The sequence below is a fragment of the Pristiophorus japonicus genome, chromosome 4 (assembly GCF_044704955.1).
Source record: "Pristiophorus japonicus isolate sPriJap1 chromosome 4, sPriJap1.hap1, whole genome shotgun sequence".
In the NCBI taxonomy this organism is placed as follows: domain Eukaryota; kingdom Metazoa; phylum Chordata; class Chondrichthyes; family Pristiophoridae; genus Pristiophorus; species Pristiophorus japonicus.
Genome location: NC_091980.1, coordinates 129,189,884 through 129,205,207, shown reverse-complemented (window position 1 = coordinate 129,205,207; position 15,324 = coordinate 129,189,884). Strand labels below are relative to the sequence as shown.

General features: G+C 44.6%; 1 protein-coding gene across 1 annotated transcript; it reads left to right on the top strand.

Annotated features, from left to right (window-relative positions):
• The first annotated feature begins 7,049 nt into the window (after positions 1-7,049).
• LOC139262532 (ferritin, higher subunit-like) lies at positions 7,050-9,614 on the top strand. The gene is made up of 4 exons (XM_070877701.1): positions 7,050-7,151; positions 8,561-8,707; positions 8,953-9,078; positions 9,459-9,614. Exons 1-4 carry the CDS (start codon positions 7,050-7,052, stop codon positions 9,612-9,614), a joined length of 531 nt encoding a protein of 176 aa, XP_070733802.1.
• Positions 9,615-15,324: the final 5,710 nt, after the last annotated feature.

The window sequence follows — 15,324 nt, the reverse complement described above, 5'->3', positions numbered from 1 at the left end:
CCCGGCTGTAGAGCTTCGGGGCCCGCTGCCTCCTCCGGAGCCTCCAAATCCACTGGGGCCTGTTCTTCCCCCAGTGCCTGATTCCCTTCCCTTGCTCGTCCCCTCTGTTTTTTACCTCTTTTGGGGTCAAACAATTTACATTGATTAATGTGATACCACTTCACCCGGCGAGGCAGTCGAACCGCATAGACCATAGGGCTAGCCTTGTCGACTATGCTGTATGGTCCCATATATAATGCTTCAAAAACCCCGACCCGAGCACAGTTCCTCACCATGACCTGGTCCCCTATCTCCCATTCGTGGTGTTTGCTGGGTTCTAGCAGCAATCGGTTACTCTGATGCTGTCTGCCCATGTTACTAGCAGCCTGCCAGTGAATCTGTTTGAGGTGTCTCATTTCAGTGCTAAATTTCCTACCCCGTATCCTGAGTTTATGCCCCTTTTTTATTCTAGACTTCCTAGCCAGGGGAAACATCCTCCCTGCATCCAGTCTATTGAACCCAGTCAGAGTTTTATGTTTCAATAAAATCCCCTATCGCTCTTCTAGTGAATATAGGCCTGATTGACCCCCAATCTCTATTCATACGACAATCCTGCCATCCCAGGAATCAGTCTGGTGAGCCTTTGCTGCACTCTCTCTTGCTTAAAGAGACCCAAAACTGTGCACAATACTCCAGGTGTGGTCTCACCAAGGCCCTGTAAAACTGCAGCAAGACATCCTTAGTCCTGTACTGGGGGGAAAATTGAAAATATTACATAGAAACATAGAAAATAGGTGCAGGAGCAGGCCATTCAGCCCTTCTAGCCTGCACCGCCATTCAATGAGTTCATGGCTGAACATGAAACTTCAGTACCCCCTTCCTGCTTTCTCGCCATACCCCTTGATCCCCCTAGTAGTAAGGACTTCATCTAACTCCCTTTTGAATATATTTAGTGAATTGGCCCCAACCACTTTCTGTGGCAGAGAATTCCACAGGTTCACCACTCTCTGGGTGAAGAAGTCTCTCCTCATCTCGGTCCTAAATGGCTTACACCTTATCCTTAGACTGTGACCCCTGGTTCTGGACTTTCCCAACATTGAGAACATTCTTCCTGCATCTAACCTGTCTAAACCCGTCAGAATTTTAAACGTTTCTATGAGGTCCCCTCTCATTCTTCTGAACTCCAGTGAATACAAGCCCAGTTGATCCAGTCTTTCTTGATAGGTCAGTCCCACCATCTCAGGAATCAGTCTGGTGAATCTTCGCTGCACTCCCTCAATAGCAAGAATGTCCTTCCTCAAGTTAGGAGACCAAAATTGTACACAATACTCCAGGTGTGGCCTCACCAAGGCCCTGTACAACTGTAGCAACACCTCCCTGCCCCTGTACTCAAATCCCCTCGCTATGAAGGCCAACATGCCATTTGCTTTTTTAACTGCCTACTGTACCTGCATGCCAACCTCCAATGACTGATGTACCATGACACCCAGGTCTCGTTGCACCTTCCCTTTTCCTAATCTGTCACCATTCAGATAATAGTCTGTCTCTCTGTTTTTACCACCAAAGTGGATAACCTCACATTTATCCACATTATACTTCATCTGCCATGCATTTGCCCACTCACCTAACCTATCCAAGTCACTCTGCAGCCTCATAGCATCCTCCTCGCAGCTCACACTGCCACCCAACTTAGTGTCATCCGCAAATTTGGAGATACTACATTTAATCCCCTCGTCTAAATCATTAATGTACAATATAAACAGTTGGGGCCCCAGCACAGAACTTTGCGGTACCCCACTAGTCACTGCCTGCCATTCTGAAAAGTACCCGTTTACTCCTACTCTTTGCTTCCTGTCTGACAACCAGTTCTCAATCCACGTCAGCACACTACCCCCAATCCCATGTGCTTTAACTTTGCACATTAATCTCTTGTGTGGGACCTTGTCGAAAGCCTTCTGAAAATTCAAATATACCACATCAACTGGTTCTCCTTTGTCCACTTTACTGGAAACATCCTCAAAAAATTCCAGAAGATTTGTCAAGCATGATTTCCCCTTCACAAATCCATGCTGACTTGGACCTATCATGTCACCATTTTCCAAATGCGCTGCTATGACATCCTTAATAATTGATTCCATCATTTTACCCACGACCGATGTCAGGCTGACCGGTCTATAATTCCCTGTTTTCTCTCTTCCTCCTTTTTTAAAAAGTGGGGTTACATTGGCTACCCTCCACTCGATAGGAACTGATCCAGAGTCAATGGAATGTTGGAAAATGACTGTTAATGCATCCGCTATTTCCAAGGCCACCTCCTTAAGTACTCTGGGATGCAGTCCATCAGGCCCTGGGGATTTATCGGCCTTCAATCCCATCAATTTCCCCAACACAATTTCCCGACTAATAAAGATTTCCCTCAGTTCCTCCTCCCTACTAGACCCTCTGACCCCTTTTATATCCGGAAGGTTGTTTGTGTCCTCCTTAGTGAATACTGAACCAAAGTACTTGTTCAATTGGTCTGCCATTTCTTTGTTCCCCGTTATGACTTCCCCTGATTCTGACTGCAGGGGACCTACGTTTGTCTTTACTAACCTTTTTCTCTTTACATACCTTTAGAAACTTTTACAATCCACCTTAATGTTCCCTGCAAGCTTCTTCTCGTACTCCATTTTCCCTGCCCTAATCAAACCCTTTGTCCTCCTCTGCTGAGTTCTAAATTTCTCCCAGTCCCCAGGTTCGCTGCTATTTCTGGACAATTTGTATGCCACTTCCTTGGCTTTAATACTATCCCTGATTTCCCTAGATAGCCACGGTTGAGCCACCTTCCCTTTTTTATTTTTACGCCAGACAAGAATGTACAAGTGTTGTAATTCATCCATGCGGTCTCTAAATGTATGCCATTGCCCATCCACAGTCAACCCCTTAAGTATCATTCGCCAATCTATCCTAGCCAATTCACGCCTCATACCTTCAAAGTTACCCTTCTTTAAGTTCTGGACCATGGTCTCTGAATTAACTGTATCATTCTCCATCCTAATGCAGAATTCCACCATATTATGGTCACTCTTCCCCAAGGGGCCTCGCACAATGAGATTGCTAATTAGTCCTCTCTCATTACACAACACCCAGTCTAAGATGGCTTCCCCCCTAGTTGGTTCCTCGACATATTGGTCTAGAAAACCATCCCTTATGCACTCCAGGAAATCCTCCTCCACCGTATTGCTTCCAGTTTGGCTAGCCCAATCTATGTGCATATTAAAGTCACCCATTATAACTGCTGCACCTTTATTGCATGCACCCCGAATTTCCTGTTTATTTAGTTACATTTGGTTTCCTCCTCTATCTATTTATAGATGTGATTAGCTGGGGCCCAAGCACTAATCCTTGTATCACACTGGTCACTGCCCACCACCCAGGAAAAGACCTGTTTATTCCTATTCTCTGTTTCCTATCAATTAACCAATTTTCAATCCATGCCAGTATATTACCCCCAATTCTATGTGCTTTAATTTTGCACACTAAAGTCTTGTGGGACTTTATCCAAGGCCTTCTGAAAATCCAAATACATTACATCCACTGGTTCTCCCTTATCTAATCTCAGTTACAGCCTCAAAAGAAAACTCCAGTAGGTTTGTCAAACACGGTTTTCCTTTCATAAATTCATATTGACTTTGTCTAATTCCGTTATTTTCTAAGTGTTCCTTTATCACTTCCTACTTCTGCTGTTAGGCTAACCGGGCTGTAGTTACCTGTTTTCTCTCTTCCCTCTTTTTTTAAATAGTGGGGTTACATTTGCCACCCTCCAATCTGCAGCAACTGTTCCATAATTAATCGCATTTTGGAAGCTGATAACCAATGCATCCACTATTTCCATGGCTACCACTTTTATTACTCTGGCCCTGGGGATTTATCAGCTTTCAGTCCCATTAGTTTCTCCAGCACTATTTTCTTACTAATAATCATTCCCTTTAATTTCTCTTGCTCACTAGACCCTTAGTTCCCTAACATTTCTGGGATGTTAATTTGTGTCCTCTTCTGTGAAGACAGAACCAAAGTATTTAATTGTTCTGCCATTTCCTTGTTCCCCATTATAAATTATCACATTTGTGACTGAAAAGGACCTACATTTGTCTCTCATCTTTTTCTTTTTACATAATGGGAGAAATGTTTACAGTCGGTTTTTATGATCTTTGCAAGTTTAGTCTCATACACTATTTTCCCCCTCTTAAACAATCTCTTGGTCCTTTTTTGCTGAATACTAAACTGCTCCCAATCCTCAGGATTGCTACTTGTTCTGGCAACTTTGTATGACTCCTCTTTGGATCTAATATTATCCTTAATTTCTTGTGTAAATCATGGTTGGGCCACTTTGCCTTTTGTGTTTTTGCAGCAGAAAGGAATGTATAATTGTTGCGATTCATGCATTCGTTCCTTAAATGTTAGCCATTGACTATCCACCATCATGTCTTTTAATGAATCTTCCCAATCTGTCACAGCCATTCCTCATACCTTTGTCGTTTCCTTTGTTTAGATTTAGGACCTAGTTTTGGATTGGACAACTTCACTTTCAATCTTCATGAAGAATGCAATCATGTTATGATAATTCTTCCCGAAAGGATCCCGCACAAAAAGACTATTAATTAACCCCTTCTCAATACCCAATCTACAATAGCTATTCAGACATGTTGAAGACCTAATTTCAATTGTACGTATATGTAACGACTCAAAAATCTGGTTATTGTAAACTCACTCAGGTGCAACATCATCCATCTTTATTCCAGCCCGAGTGCCAGTGTGACAAAGACACCCAGCTTGTATACAGGTGATCAAGCACACATGCCACATGTATACAGCCTGATGATCTCCGACCGCGGCGCCCTCTGGTGTCTTGTGACTCCCAAGCATTAATCCATAAGAGTATATCTTGCAAATGCTATTCATGCATTTCAATCTTGCATTGCAATGCTGTAATACAACAATTGAAAATGTTCACGTTTGTTCAGCCACATAAGGCAGTGGGATCACAAGTACATTTTAGTGTCTTAAAGGAGGCAGAGAGGTTTACATAACATTCGTATGCCATTTGGCACCTCGAGCCTGTTCCGCCATTCAGTAAAATCATGACTGGTCTGATCTTGGTCTCAACACTTTCCTGCCTGTTCCCCATAACCCTTGACTCCCCTATTGTTCAAAAATCTATCTATCTCCACCTTAAATGTATTCAATGACCCTGCCCCACACACGCACACACACACACACACACACACAGTACTGAGGGAGTGCCGCACTGTCAGAGGGGCAGTACTGTGGGAGTGCCGCACTGTCAGAGGGGCAGTACTGAGGGAGTGCCGCACTGTCAGAGGGGCAGGACTGAGGGAGCGCCGCACTGTCAGAGGGGCAGGACTGTGGGAGCGCCGCACTGTCAGAGGGGCAGGACTGAGGGAGCGCCGCACTGTCAGAGGGACGATACTCACAGGATTCTGCACTGTCGGAGGGGCAGCACTAAGGGATTGCCACACTGTCTGAAGGGCAGTACTGAGGGATTGTTGTACAATCTCATGTTTGATTCAGATGGGTCAACTGTGCTCATCGGTGGCATCTCCCCCGAAAGGGTAGTGCCTATAGTATGATTTGTGGCTCCGGATCTGAATCACTGCCGCACTCTCTGCCCAATCTAAAGCAGAGTTTTAATCCAAGGGAACACCTCTCATCAGCTCATCCAGGACTGAACCACTTCTGCACTGAAATCAGACGTCACGGCTTTGGATCTCCGGGATACACCAGCATGAAAGGTCAATGACCAGAGGGGAGAGATGAGGACGATTATTTTAACGCAGCGAGTTGTTGTGATCCGGAATGCGCTGCCTGAAAGGGCGGTGGAATCAGATTCAACAGTAACTTTGAAGAGGGAATTGCATATATAATTGACAAAAGTTGCAGGGCTATGGGGAAGGAGCTGAGGAGTGGGACTAATTGGATCGCTCTTTCAAAGTGCCTGCACAGGCACGATGGGCCGAATGGCCTCTTTCTGTGCTGATAGAATCGATGATAAGCCAGACATTTAGAGCATATCTGAGCCTCATCATTTCAATCAGATTTAAATATTCATCATTTCAATCAGATTTAAATATTCTTTCGCCTCACTGAAAACTGACTGTAAAAGGACAAACCCGCTATGAATTTTTCATTCAGGTACTTATCCAATTACCTTTTGAAAGCCACGATTGAGTCTACCTCCACCACCCTCTCGGGCATTGCATTCCAGATCCCAACCACTCGCTGCGTAAACATGTCACCTTTGGTTCTTTTGCCAGTCACTTTAAATCTGTGTCCTCTGGTTCTTGACCCTTCTGCCAATGGGAACAGTTCCTGTCTATCGACTCTGTCCAGACACCTCATGATTTTGAATCCCTCTATCAAATGGAGATGTGGGTGACAATGTGTTCAGTAATGTTCACTCCCTCTCATTCTCACTCAATATATTGAATTTTACCAGGCATCATTCCATGAGAATAAAAATGACAGATCGTTGATGCCCCCATATAGCCAATCCTCAGACACATGCCCATTCTCTATATTCGAACTGGGGGCAGTTCACACCATCCACAGGATGGAATTCCCATTCCACTGGCCAATGGTTGGTTTGTAAATGCACCAAGACGACTTGATTGCTTTGAATATTGTCTCAGTGCCACAGAAACTTGCAAGTTACAAACTTCGCCAGATTATGCAAAACTCCTTTGGCAAACGTAGAAAATTATCATTTCATTCAAGTGAGAGCGTTAAACAATGGCACACTTTCAGATTTGAAGACATTCAAGGAACCCAAAGGCAGTGACATCACCAAGACTGATCTCCCCCAGCCCCCTCCCCCAAATCCCCTCTCCTTTGTTAATTGGTGCCTCAATTCAGGGAAGATTCCTGATTGGCTCTGAGGGATTGTCAATCATCATTGGTGATGTCATACCCTGTTTGAATGCAGCTGTTCCAATAGTATAAATACAGGAGCTTGTGCAAGACAGAGTGAGTTTCAGAACTGTGCAGGTGATAGTGAAATATAGACAGAGAAGATGGCCTCCCAAGTGTGTCAGAACTACCACAAGGATTGTGAGGCTGCTGTCAACAAGCAGATCAACATGGAGCTCTGTTCCTCCTATGTTTATCTCTCCATGGTGAGTTGTGTATACCTTGTTGCTGCATTCTGAAAAGTTGTTAATTCTCCAGTTCAATGAATTGGCTTTAAGTTGTATTTCTCTGGACTTCCTTCCCTGGGGGAGCAGAGTCTTTGGGCAGTGAGAACTTCAGGTATGTAATACAAGGGATCTTGTTGAGTTTATGGACTGCTCCCTATAGCAGCTGCCCTCTATTGAGGTTTAATATTGGAAACCAGCTCAGCTGCTGCCTGAGTGACAGAAGAGCACAAACCTGGTCAGGGGCCTGTTGACCTGAGACAATGTTCAATTTCAGTGGGGGACTGCAGTGAGTGAAATGTGGGTAGGTTCTCACTTGTGCTCATTAATTAGAGGTGATGTACTGAGAATCCTGCTGTTGGAGCCCTGCTCACTGCTGAGATCTCTATTGCACTATTGCTGTGCAAACTACTGGAGTGGAGGATTTTTCTCACTCCATGTCCAAACTTTGATTAGAATGGAAGAATCATTTATATAATGCCTTTCACTACCTTGGAATATCCAAAGTGCTTTGTAGCCAATGAAGGAGTTAAGTGTAGTTACCTGTTATGTGGGAAATGCAGCAGCCAATTAGTGCACAGGATGCTCTCAAACTGCAATGAGATAATGATCAGATCATCTGTTTTAGTGGTGTTGTTTGAGATAACTATTAGCTAGGACACTGCAGAGAGCTCCCTGCAGTAGTATCTAGAACATGGAGAAGGCTTGATGGACCAATGGCTGACTCCTATCATTCACTAAGATCATTGCTAATCTTGTTCCTCAACTCTACCTCCTGCACTGTCCCCATATCCTTTGCTATCCAAAAATCTATTGCTCTTCAATATACTCAATGACTGGAATTCTCTCCCCCAGGAGTTGTGGAGGCTCAGTCATCATAGTGAAGAAATTCCTCCTTGTCTCAGTCCTCAATGACCCCTGGTTCTAGACTCTCCAGCAAGAGGAACCATCCTCCCTGCATCCAATCCTTCAAGTCCTGTAAGAATTTTGTACATTCCGAGTGACATCACCTCATCCTTCAAGCCTCTAGAATAGAGGCTCAGTCTGCTCAATCTCTCCTCCTTGATCTTTCACATCCACCTGATTACTGACACACTCTTGTGTGAATGACAGAAAGTAGAGGAGGTATTGCTTATCCAGGAGTAGAATTTAGTTTGACTGGACATGAAATGTAATCCTGAACTTTAGTTTTATATGTTCAACCAGCAAAGGAAAAACTTTCATCATGCTATGGGGAGGTGAGGCTCAACTCCAATTGATGAAGTAAATTGCATTTTGCTAGTTTACAAATGGTTTCTATCTTTTGAATTTCTTCAATCGGGGGAAAAATAACTCTTGCATTGTATATGAAGATCAAGGTCTAAATAGGCTGTCTTAATTTCTCTCTGCAGTCCTTCTACTTTGACCGGGATGATGTTGCCCTGTGTCACTTTGCTGAGTTCTTCAAGGAGCAGTCACATGAGGAACGTGAGCATGCTGAGAAATTGATGCAATTCCAGAATCGCCGTGGAGGACGGATCATCTTGTCTGACATCAAGGTTTGGTTCAATTATCTAGTGGCCTTCTGTCTGGATACCCTTAGACCTGATTGATTCAAATACCTCCTAAAGCAATTGATTCCATGGTTGTAGTAGTGGAATTCAGTAATTCTTTATTCCTGTGACACATTGTTTATGGTAAAATGGACTTCTGGTTGCTTTTTTTAATCTTATTTTCCTTTGTACTGTCTTTTGTATTTTGTTTGTTCCATTATAAGTGAACTACCTGTGATTTTCCTCTTCAGAAACCAGAGCAGGATGAGTGGAGCAATGGTCTGGATGCAATGCAGAGAGCTCTGCAGATGGAGAAGAATGTGAACCAGAGTCTGCTGGATCTGCACAAAATCTCCACTGGGAGCACTGACCCTCATGTAAGTTCCTCATGTGGGTTTCTGGGTAACTTGGAGGTGGTGGAACATTGCTATCCTTGAGCTGTTTCAAAAGTGCTCCATGCCCAATAGCTTTGTTTTTTGGGGGTGGGGGGGTTCTCTCTTGGGTTCTTCAGGGAGTGGGGGAAGAGGACCATGAAGTTGGCCTACTGAGGACATGGAGAAATAAATGGGTCCCAATGTTTCCTGGATCTAAGCTCACATTGTACATTGGCTACTGGATCATTAGAGCATATGTACATCAATTTCAATTGCCCTACCTGATCCTTCTCCACTCCTAGAGAATTAAAATCCTAACTTGGGGGGGATGCTCTGATCCTTGATATCTGCTACTGGCCATAACTCATTTCCCTCTTTTTCAGTTGTGTGACTTCCTGGAGACCCACTACTTGGATGAACAAGTGAAGATGATCAAGAAGCTTGGTGATCACATCACCAACCTGAAGAGACTGGGAGCTTCTGAGAATGGCATGGGGGTGTACCTTTTTGACAAGCACACTCTGGGGGATAGTGACTAAACTGACTGGGATCAAGCTTATTGTGTTTAGTACTTGTATTTATATAATCAGGCCCCTATCCTGTAGGGAATGAAGGCTTGTGACTTTGTACAAAAAGCTGAAACCCATAACAGTAAATAAACTGTTCAACATTGGGCTGTGTTTTGTTGCCTTGTAAGTTTGAGTGGTTATTTATTTTTCATTTAACAGAGCTTGGTTTCCATGAAACAAGAATTACACTGAGCTGTGCAACATTTATATGGGATTCAATCCTATGAAATGTGTTTTCCCCTTGTGTATTGACTAGGCCATTCAGGCACCTGTTATAAGATCTAAAATGTTCAACGGTGTGTTTGGACAACTGACAGCCCCATGGGATGTTGGCCCAGTGACCAAAAGTCTGGTCAGAGGTATGTATTGCGGAGGTACAGAGATGTTTAGGAAGGCATCTCGAGAGCTTGGGACTGATAAGCTGTATACAATTACTTGTTCCAACGATCTGTCTTTGTACAAATGACAATTCAATCCAACAAGATGTAACATCTGCTAAACTCAGGGCCAATTTGCCAGTAATTCATTATTGCACCATTTCAGTCCAGTGAAGAAAAAGACCTGGATTAGCTTCCTATTTAGTCTATCTGCCTTGTGAACGAACAGCAGTTTGTATTCAATTGCTGCATCAGATCCTTTGCAGTTATCTAGGTAGTTCAGTAATGGGTCTCACCACTGCTCCTATAGGCTTGCTGTTAAGCTTTGTAGGCAGAAAAATAATATCTCAGCACACTGAACTCTGGGCATTACAATTGGGTGAGGAGGGAAAGCAACAGCTGTCAAAGCTTCAGTACTTAGTGTGGATACCTGAGTGGTTCTGGGACAGGTTCTCTTCTGCCTGCTTCTGTAATGGTTGAATAACTTGTCAACACAAACTCCATTCACATGAATAAGGTATTACAAGACTAACAATACTCCAACAACATTTAATACATGGGGAATGAGCAAATGTATTTAATTCCACAAAGCAAAAGGCACAAGATGTTAAACACATTGCTGGCCACAATTTATAAGCAAATTTTTTTTTTGTAAGTACCAGTGTGAATTTCATTACTGTCATCATGGACTACATGTCCATTTATCTCCTTCGTGGCGATGAATCGATCCAAATGGTATTGCTGCAGCTCCAATAATCCAGTGTTTAAGTTATTTTTTGGAATTTAGCTAAGAACTGTGTGTGCAAATAAATTGCCAAGTACAGACATTACACGTTAATGTCTTAGCAACACTCAAGCGCCTTTCGGGTATCGATGTTACAAAATTTCAAATATTGATGAGCCACAGTTCCATAAGTCGGCCTGGGTTTGCGTGTTGATGGTTGCATGTATCAACTTTCCAGCTCACTCGATGTGAAACTTTACAGGTGCTTGTGTTTTAAGAATTACTTACAATTTACAGCACAGGAAAAAGACCATTTGGGCTAACTGGCCCATGCTGTGGTTTATGCTCCATGTGAAACTTGTCCCACCCCACTTCATCTAGACCTATCAGCATATCCTTCTATTCCTTTCGCCCTTGTGTTTATCGAGCTTTCCCTTAAATGCATCGATGCTCTTTGCATTCAGAGTTATTACTGCAGGTAGCTCAGTAAACGCACCACTGCTGCTGTGGATTTTCTGTTAAGCTGTGTGAGTAACAGCTATAGAGACCCGCAATGTTTGAGCTCAAGGACAGCATTTATTGTCTGTCACTAATTGCTGGTCAGCCATCTTCTTGAACCGCTGCAGTCTTGTGGAGAAGGTACTCCAACAGTGCTTTTCGGGAGGGAGTTCCTGGATTTTGCCACAGTGATGAAAAAGGAATGGTGATATACTTCCAAGTCAGGTTGTTGTATAACGTGGAGGTGAACTTGCAGGCGATAGTATTCCCAAACTTCTGCTGCCCTTGTCCTTCTAATTGCTAGAGCTCGTGGGATGGCTTGTGCTGCTGAAAAAGCCTTGGCGAGTTGCTGCAGTGCATCTTGTCGATGGTAAACACTGCAGCCATGGTGCACCGGTGGTGGAAGCAGTGAATGTGGATGGGGTGCCAATCAAGCGGCCTCCTTTGTCCTGGATGGTGTCGAGCTTCTTCATGATTGCTGAAGCTGCACTCAGCCAGTCAAGTGGAGAGTATTCCACCACACTCCTGACTTGTGCCTTGTCAATGCTGGAAAGACTTTCGGTGTCAGGAGGTGAGACATTCACCGCAAAATACCCTGCCTCTGGCCTGCTCTTATCACCAGAGTATTTATGCGGCTGGGCGAGTTCAGTTCCTGATCAGCGATGACCCCCAGGGGTTAATGCTGGGGAATTCAGTGACAGTGAATGTTAAGGGCAGGTGGTTAGACTCTTGCTTTTTGCAGATAGTCATTGCCTGGCACTTGTGTGTTGCCATTTCTACTTGCCCATTATCAGCCCCACACTGAATGTCATCCAGGTCTTGCTGCATGTGGGCATGGACTGCTTCATTTTCTGATGTTTTGCAAATGGAACAGAACACTGTGTAATCATCAGCAAACATTCCCACTTCTGGTGTTTATGATGGAGGGAAGTTCATTGATGAAGCAGCTTAAGATAGCTGGGCCAAGGACATTGCCCTGAGGTATTCCTGCAGAGATGTCCTGGGGCTGAGATGATTGACCTGTTAGATATGAGTCCAGCTCATCGAGAGTTTTCGATATTCGCATTGACTTCACTTTTACAAGGTCTACTTGATGCCGCACTCCATCAGATGCTGCCTTGCTGTGAAAGGCAGTCACTCTCACCTCACCTGGAATTCAGCTCCTTTGTACATGTTTGGACCAAGGCTGCAATGAGATCAAGAGCCGTGTGGTCCTGGCACAACCCAAACTGGGCATCGGTGAGCAGATTGTTGGCGACAAAATCTTCCCTCACTTTGCTGATGATTGAGTGTAGACTGATGGGGCGGAAATTGGCCTGAATGGATTTGTCCTGCTTTTTCTGGACAGGACGTACCAGGGCAATTTTTCACATTGTCGGGTAGATGCCAGTGTCTCTGTACTGGAACAGCTTGGCAAGAGGTGTGGCCAGGAATTTACAGATTGTGGTGCAATACAATTCTGCAGTTGCTGATGACCCACAGTGCCTCATGGATGACCAGTTTTGAGCTGCTAGATCTGTTTTGAATCTATTCCATTTAACACTGTGGTCAAGCCACTCACCACGAAGGAGGGTGTCCTCAGTGTGAAGACAAGACTTTGTCTCCACAAGGACTGTGTGGTGGTCATTGCTACCAATACTGTCATGGACAGATGAATCTGTGACAGGTAGATTGCTGAGGATAAGATCAGTAGGTTTTTCCCTTGTGTTGATTCTCTCACCATCTGTCGGAAGCCCAATCTGGATGCTATGTCCTTCAGGACTCAGCCCGCTTGCTCAGTGCGACCGAGCCCCTCTTGGTGATGGATATTGAAGCCTGCTGCTAATATCAGTGCTTCTTCCAAGTGGCCTTCAACATGAAGGAGTACTAATTCATCAGCTGAGGGAGGGCGGTCGGTGGTAATCAGCAGGAGGTTTCCATGCCCAAGCTTGACCTGAACCCTTGAGACTTGATAAGGTCCAGAGTAAATGTTCAGGACTCCTACTGCTACTCCCTCCCGACTATATACCACTGAGCCGCCACTTCTGGTGTGTCTGCCCTTCTGGTGGGACAGGACATACGCAGGGATGGTGAAGGAGGAATCTGGGACATTGGCTGAAAGGTATGATTCTGTGCTTATGAATATGTCGGGCTGTTGCTTGACTAACCTGTAGGACAGCTCTCCCCATTTAGGCACAAGATACCAGATGTTAGTGAGGAGGACATTGCAGGGTCGACTGGGCTGGGCGTACCATTGTCATGTCAGAAGCCGGTGCTGAGGTCAATGCCGTGTTGTCCATCCTGTTTTATTCGAATTATTGTTTCTCGTAGCGGTTTGTTATAACTGATTGGCTTGCTAGGCCATTTCAGAGGGCAGTTAAGACTTAGCCACATTGCTTTGGGTTCGGAGTCATATTGGCCAGATTTCCTTCCCGAAGGACATTAGTGAAGCAGATGGGTTTTTACAACAATCCGATAGCTCCCTGGGCAACATTACTGATACTTGCTTTTTATTCCAGATTTTAATTTAATTAACTGAATTTCAATTCCCCAGCTGCCGTGGTGGGACTTTGGATCATTAGTCCAGGCCTCTGAATTACTTGTCCAGTAACATAACCACTATTTTACTGTACTCTTTGCATCTCTCAATGGCACTTTTGGAGTATAGATGTCACCACAATTCATACATTGATGAGTCACAATTCTACAAGTCATGTTGGGTTTTGCGTGCTGATGGGTTTGACGGCTTCATGTTTCAGATAAAACAAATTCTTCAGCTCACTCGATGTGAAAAACTTTACAGATGCCCTTGTTTTAAGAATTACATCGAATTTACAGCACAGAAATAGGCCTGGCAAATTGCAGTGGTGAGCGGTTCTTCTTGAACGTAAAACACATCAATGATGAGGTGAGGAACCGAATGAGACAAGATCGATTTAATAGTCTTTCAATCATGAGCATGGAGAGCGAAGTACTGAGAGGACTTGACTTCACACACTGAGCCTCCTCCCAACTTCATTTAACCCTATCAGCATATCCTTCCAATCCTTCCTCCCTCAAGTGTTCATCCAGCTTCCCCTTAACCGCGTCTATGCTTTTTGTCTCAACTATTCCTTTTGATAGCGAGTTAAACATTCTGAACACTCTCTGAGTAAAGAAGTTTCTTTTGAAGTCTCTCTTAGATTATTGATTCTAACTTTCTATATAATTCTATGGAGATCAGAACTGTGCACAATACTCCAAGTGTTGTCTAGCCAAGGTTCTATATAAACTTTACATGCTGCACAGGGATGTGGTTCAGTTCACCTCAACCGTGTTCTCCCTGTGGCCGAGGAGCTCCTCGTGGAGTCACAGTGCGTATTTCGTCCCCTACGGGTAACAACGGACATGATCTCTGCAGCACTCCAATTGCAGGAAAAATGCAGGGAGCAGTGCCAGCCCTTATACATGGCATTTTTCGATCTTATAAAGGCCTTTGAGACTGTCGACTGTGAGGGCTTATGGTGCGTCCTACCTCCATTTTGGATACGCCCAAAGCTTTGTCAACATCCTTCGCCTGCTCCACGGCGTCATGCAACCCATGATCCTTATCAGCGGATTTGTTACAGACCCGTTCCACGTCCGAAGCGGGGTCAAACAGGGCTGCGTCATCGCTCCAACGCTTTTCTCAATCTTTCTCGCTGCCAACTCCACCTTACTGTCAACAAGCTCCCTGCTGGAGTGGAACTAAACTACAGAATCAGTGAGAAGCAGTTTAACCTATGCCCTCTCCAGACCAGTGCAAGACCACCCAAACCTCTGTCGTTGAACTGCAGTATGCGGACGACGCCTGCGTCTGCGCACATTCTGAGGCTGAACTCCAGGATATAGTCGATGTATTCACCGAGGCATATGAAATCATGGGCCTTGCACTTAAGATCCTTAAGACAAATGTCCACATCAGCCTGTCTTCGTCGCACAGCACGACCCCCAGACATCAAGATTCACGGCGTGGCCCTCGAAAACGTGGACCACTTCCCATACCTCGGGAGCCTCCTGTCAACAAAGGCAGACATTGATGCGGAGATTCAATATCGCCTCCAGTGCACCAGTGCAGCCTTCG